Source organism: Oryx dammah, unplaced genomic scaffold (genome assembly GCF_014754425.2).
Source record: "Oryx dammah isolate SB20612 unplaced genomic scaffold, SCBI_Odam_1.1 HiC_scaffold_2, whole genome shotgun sequence".
Classification (NCBI taxonomy): domain Eukaryota; kingdom Metazoa; phylum Chordata; class Mammalia; order Artiodactyla; family Bovidae; genus Oryx; species Oryx dammah.
Genome location: NW_024070186.1, coordinates 171,247,705 through 171,253,704, shown reverse-complemented (window position 1 = coordinate 171,253,704; position 6,000 = coordinate 171,247,705). Strand labels below are relative to the sequence as shown.

Sequence of the window (6,000 nt, the reverse complement as noted above, 5' to 3'; positions counted from 1 at the left end):
GTCCACCTTTCCATCCATCCACCCATCCATCCATCCACCCATCCATCCATCCACCCATCCATCCACCCACCCATCCATCCATCCACCCACCCACCCATCCATCCATCCATCCATCCACCCACCCATCCATCCATCCATCCATCCACCCACCCATTTATGCATCTGTTACCTAACCAAACTTAGGTCTGTTAATCAACCATGCAGCAAAGCCAATTTGTGGTGAAGGAAAGTACACAGTTTACTGCACATGCCCAACAAGGACAATGGATGGCTCATGCTAAAAAGACCTAAACTTCCTGGTGGCTTTCAGGGAAGGACTTTTCCATCCACCCACACATACATCCATCCATTTTTTTATCCCCCGTATATCCAATACTACAATAATCAAAGTCCCATGTCGGGTTTTGAAGGTACAATACTGGCTGAGCAAGAACATCAGCGTCTCTCACTCCTGACCTCATCTTGATCTCTTAGTTGAAGGTATGAGGGCTGACTTAACCTTTGGACATGTCCCTGGACCCTTTCTAGAGGCAGGACTGACTGCCTCTAAGTGACCCTGGGATGGAGCAGGCTCCACTCTGTTCGAGGTCCCTCTAACAGGAAGTGACTACTTAGCCATATCGCCATTCCTTAGGTCTAACCATTATGTCCCTTATTGCCAGTTGTAGAGATGGTATACTTTCCTTTTCTTTGTTTATCTTTTAAGGAGTAATTGTAGGTAGCGGGAGTATAAAAATCCAGGACCACCAGTCAGGCTCTTGTGAAAACGCAGCCCACTGGGAGTAACCCTGTCCCCTTACCCCCTGCAGGCAGACTTTGCGGTAGAAGCTTTGGCCAAGGCAACTTATGAGCGCCTTTTCCGCTGGATACTTACCCGCGTGAACAAAGCCCTGGACAAGACCCACCGGCAAGGGGCTTCGTTCCTGGGGATCCTGGACATCGCTGGATTTGAGATCTTTGAGGTACAACTTGGCAAGATCGCAATAGACATAGTCCCGGTTCTCTGGAAATTAGCTTCCACTTAGAGAAAGTCATTATTTTTGGAGAAAGGCAGGCAGCTACTATAGGGTGGGAAGACGTCTCATGAAGGCTAAATCTTTGAGGGTTTTAGAGACAGAAATCCAGTGGGGAAGGTACTGGTTTGTAAACTGAGGCCGGAGGTACAGCTGGGTCCAACAGGCAGGACCTGAACTCCTGCCTCTCCCTCTCTCCGCTGTCCTCCACTTTGGCTTCACTCTCAAGCAGGCTCTCCCCTCATGGTGGCAGTGTGGCTGCCATCGATCCAGACGGCCTCTTAGTTCCAACCAGTTCCAGTTCTTTCCAGTAGTTCCATCCCACATCTTGGAATTGTCATTGAATCTTACCTGAGTTGGGTCACATGGTCATCTCAGAGCCAAGCACTGTTTTTAGGGTCTTTCAGTACTTCATAGAGTATAAAATGGCTACTAAATCCCACTCCCATGAGTTGGAGGGGAGTTCTCAGTGAAAGAGAATATGTTAAGATTGACAGATATTCCAAAACATGTCTACTATGGAATAACTCCCTCTTTGAGCCTCAGTTTCCACATCTGTAATATGGGGATAATGAGGGACTTCCCTGGCAGTCCAGGGGTTAAGACTCCACTCTTCCACTGCAGGAGCACAGGTTTGATCCCTGGTCAGGGAGCTAAGATCCCATGCCATGGGGTATGGCCAAAAAATATCGAGGTTTTGAAATACCTAACATCTATAAATCATTGTGCAGATGGAGATCAGCATTCTTAAAACCACGTGACATGGGAATAAGTAACTCTTACCAGCCTTCATGCGCCCCGGGAAGCCTTCAGTGGGGCCTGAGCCCTCTCTGGGTGCTGAAATGGCAAAGCAGGCTCGTCGAAAGGGTGTCCGGTATAGGGTCTCTCCAGCACGGAGCTCCTCGGGGTCCTGAGTCCTCTAACGTGGACCATGATGCTCATGGGTCTCCTCGGGCTTGTGTGCTTAGGTGAACTCATTCGAGCAGCTGTGTATCAACTACACCAACGAAAAGCTCCAGCAGCTCTTCAACCACACCATGTTCATCCTGGAGCAGGAGGAGTACCAGCGCGAGGGCATCGAGTGGAACTTCATCGACTTCGGGCTGGACCTGCAGCCCTGCATTGAGCTCATCGAGCGGCCGGTGAGGCCCCACATTACACATGTCGGGCCAGCACGCAGACCCTGTGCTGTCTCCACTCGAGCACGGCTTCCCCAAGTCCTGAAAGGCTGTAAACTGAATCTTCGTGAACTAAATTACCCTGTCCTTTAGCCCACATTTTCCTATCGAAGGTGTTGCTTCTTTTTATCCCGCCCCTTTCTTCCCTTCCCCACCGTGCCATTCCCTCCCCTCCTCTCTCCAGTCTTTCATTCCCAAAGGCAAGGGTCTTGCTTTTGTTTGCTGACCCATCCTGAACTCCTGGAACCACGCACATAGTAGGTGCACGAGATCATTATTGAATGACCATTGATTGACCTACCTTATTGAGTGACCTACTGTATGCTCAGTGGTAAAGAATCCACGTGCCAATGCAGGTGTGATCCTTGGGTCAGGGAGATCCCCTGGAGAAGGGAATGGCAGCCGGCTCCAGCATCCTTGACTGGGAAATCCCATAGACTGAGGAGCCTGGCAGGCTGTGGTCCAAGGGGTTGCAAAAGAGCTGGACACAACTTAGCGACTAAACAGCTATATGCTGGGCCCTCTCTTTAGGGGCTGAGGTGTTAACAGTGAATGAGATGGACGCAGTCCCTGCCCTCCTGGAGGAGCAGACAATGAAACAAGACAAACAAGAGAAGCAACTGAAACTCCTGATAAGGACAAAGCAGAGAGTGGTTTAGGGATGCCTGCTTTGGACAGAATAGCCAGGAAAGGCTTCTCTGATCTGAGTCCAAAAAGTAAAGAACATTCCACCAGAGCAAATAGCATGTGCAGATTTGATGGTGCTCCTGACACCTTAGTTTAAGCTGTCTCAGCCATAGGGGAGCACTTTGCTCAAAGGAACCCTTAGGTGAATTTATTTGTAAAGGAACACATTTTATTACTAGAAGTGTGAAATCTTTGTGATGTGTATGCTTCCCGGCGCTTGCATCCCTAGTGCTGGTCCACTGGGCACAGAATACTTTGAGGATAGATTGAGGGGGTGGAGATGGAGCATGTAAATCCACCTTTACATGTAAGTAGATACAGTAATGGAGCCTACGCATGTGTTTGGGTGGCCAGCCTGAGGCTCGGGCGCCCTTGCTATGATCAGCTTGTCCTCCACAGAACAACCCTCCAGGTGTGTTGGCCCTGCTGGACGAGGAGTGTTGGTTCCCCAAAGCCACAGACAAGTCCTTTGTGGAGAAGCTGTGCTCGGAGCAGGGCAGCCACCCCAAGTTTCAGAAGCCCAAGCAGCTCAAGGACAAAACTGAGTTCTCTATCATCCACTACGCCGGAAAGGTACCAGGCAAATGTCCCAGGGGCCTCTTCATCCCAGGGCACCCAGGCAGGATGCTCCAAGTAGGAGCAACTTGGGAGTGGCAGGACCCAGAAGCATCTGGTGTAAGTCAGACCCCAACTGAGCCTTATACATGAATTGTCTAAGCATCAATGAGGGACAAGATTTAGAGATATAACATATAATGGGCTAATGTATATATAATACCTGTATATTAAAGATAGAGAATATATATGCTATAATAGGCTAATATATATGTTGTATATTATAGACATATATGAGACGTATATTAGAGAGGCCACTAATATGCTCCAGCTGTGGTAGCCAGGCTACCCTTGTGGCACAGCTGGTAAAGAATCTGCCTGCAATGCGGGAGACCTGGGTTCGATCCCTGGGTTGGGAAGATTCCCTGGAGAAGGGAAAGGCTACCCACTCCAATATTCTGGCCCAGAGAATTCCATGGACAGTCCATGGGATTGCAAAGAGTCGGACAGGACTGAGCAACTTTCACTTTCATGGTAGCCAGGCAGTTCTTTCCTGTATAGACCCTAAATCCTTCCTGCTACCAGTTAAACCCAACAGGAAGGGCCAGCTGGAATGGGGTGACCAATAAACCCACTTCTGAGTCCAACAGAAATCTCCTTTATCATGGCCTTGGGTTTGCCATTGCCAGCTTGTGCCACTCAGGGGAATTTGTGATGTCTTCTTTTTCTTCCTTCTCCTCCTTCCTCCCCGCTTTTCCCCTACGTGTCTCCTCCATCATCACTGTCATCACCGTCATCATCATATTATAGTTCTTAATATACAGGACCTTTCCCTATGGCTCCAGAGGGTCCTGGATCATGGAGAAAAGACATACCTGAATCTGGCTTGCAGACATTTATTGACTCCCTGGGTATATCCACTACATCATAGAAACAGGCAATACTCTAAACCAGGGGTTGGTGAACTACAGCCCAGGTACCAAACCTGGTCCACAGCCTGTTTTTGTAAATAAAGCTTTATTGACACACAGCCAAGATCAGACCTGCCCATCAACGTAACAACCCATATAATGTAAGACCCCACCAGAACTATTTGATCAGTTCCTTCCATGTCATAGTCAAAATAGTAAGATTAAAAAGAGGTCCCAGATTTAATTTAAAAGCAGATTGTTGTCAAGCCTTTGCTGGAGGAGAGATGAACGTAGAGTGTGAGGGGAGGGTACTCGCCACCAGCAAAGCTCCATACCTTTGGGAAATCTCAGGCATCGTGCTGGGCTCTTAAGGAGGAGACGGCCAGAGGAAGTTTACTAGGAGAAGGCAGGGACAGAGACGAGGCTTTCTCAGTAGGTCATGGCTGAGGCCTACTGTGCGCAGGGCCCTTTAAAGTTCTGATTCGTCGGTTCCTTTCTTGGTGTTTGTGGATTCCCATTATGGTAGCCACTCATGTTTCCTCTCTGACTTCAGAAGATCTGGGGCAGTGGGGGAAGAAGTCTGGGGCCCTGTCCTTAGTTCATAACTGAAGCAGAAGCACCTGACCGGTGGGGTGGTCCTTGACAGGTGGACTACAATGCCAGCGCCTGGCTGACCAAGAACATGGACCCGCTGAATGACAATGTGACTTCCCTCCTCAACGCCTCTTCAGACAAGTTTGTGGCCGACCTGTGGAAGGACGGTAAGGCCCTGCTCACTGGAGCAGGAGGACTGAACTCCCTCCAGCCCCTCCCCAGAAACTCCTATTCCCACACCTGCTCCCAGGAGGGATGGGGCACCAATTCCTGAGCCCCTCAATCCAGCACCTGGACCCCACGGAGAAGGTCCTGAGTCAGGGCTCAGATGCTGATGGAGGAAATGTCTTAGGAGGTATGTTGGGTCAGAGCGCCCCCTTGTGGAGTCAGAGAGACTTAACTGCACTCTCATCTCTGCCATGTACCAGCTGTGTGATCTCAGACAATTCACTTGACTTCCTTAAGCTCCACTGTCCTCTTTGGTGAAAATGAAAGTCACTTAGTCATTTCAGACTCTTTGTGACCCCATGTACTGTAGCCCGCCAGGCTCCTCTGTCCATGGAGTTCTCCAGGCCATAATATTGCAGTGGGTAGCCGTTCCCTTCTCCAGAGGATCTTCCCAACCCAGAGATTGAACCCAGGTTTCCTGAATTGCGGACAGATTCTTCACCCTCTGAGCCACCAGGGAAGCCCAAGAATACTGGAGTGGGTAGCCTATCCCTTCTCCAGCGGATCTTCCCAACCCAGGAATTGAACTGGGGTCTTCTGCATTGCAGGCGGATTCTTTACCAGTTGAGTTAATCTCCCATCTTTCCTAAGATTACTGTGAGGGTGAAATTAAATCAGTAGGGCCAAGTTTGAGCATGGATCAAGATCTCTGGAACGCTTGTTAAAGCTCATGATCACTGGACCCCATCACTGGAGGGTGTGATTCAGCAGGTCTGGATGGAACCTGAAAATTCGTATTTCTAACAAGTTCCAAAAGCAACCCACTCGAGTACTCTTGCTTGGAAAATCCCATGGATGGAGGAACCTGGTGGGCTGCAGTCCATGGGGTCGCGA

At 49.5% G+C, this 6,000-nt stretch overlaps 1 protein-coding gene across 4 annotated transcripts in view; it reads left to right on the top strand.

Annotated features, from left to right (window-relative positions):
* The window catches only part of MYH11 (myosin heavy chain 11), a 129,995-nt gene that overhangs the window by 86,472 nt on the left and 37,523 nt on the right, over nucleotides 1–6,000 (top strand). For all 4 annotated transcript variants that reach the window (XM_040256863.1, XM_040256879.1, XM_040256858.1 and 1 more), the window contains 4 exons: nucleotides 810–962; nucleotides 1,982–2,155; nucleotides 3,278–3,451; nucleotides 4,991–5,105. In XM_040256863.1, the coding sequence (XP_040112797.1) occupies nucleotides 810–962; nucleotides 1,982–2,155; nucleotides 3,278–3,451; nucleotides 4,991–5,105 (616 nt within the window). The remainder of the gene's footprint in view (nucleotides 1–809; nucleotides 963–1,981; nucleotides 2,156–3,277; nucleotides 3,452–4,990; nucleotides 5,106–6,000) is intronic.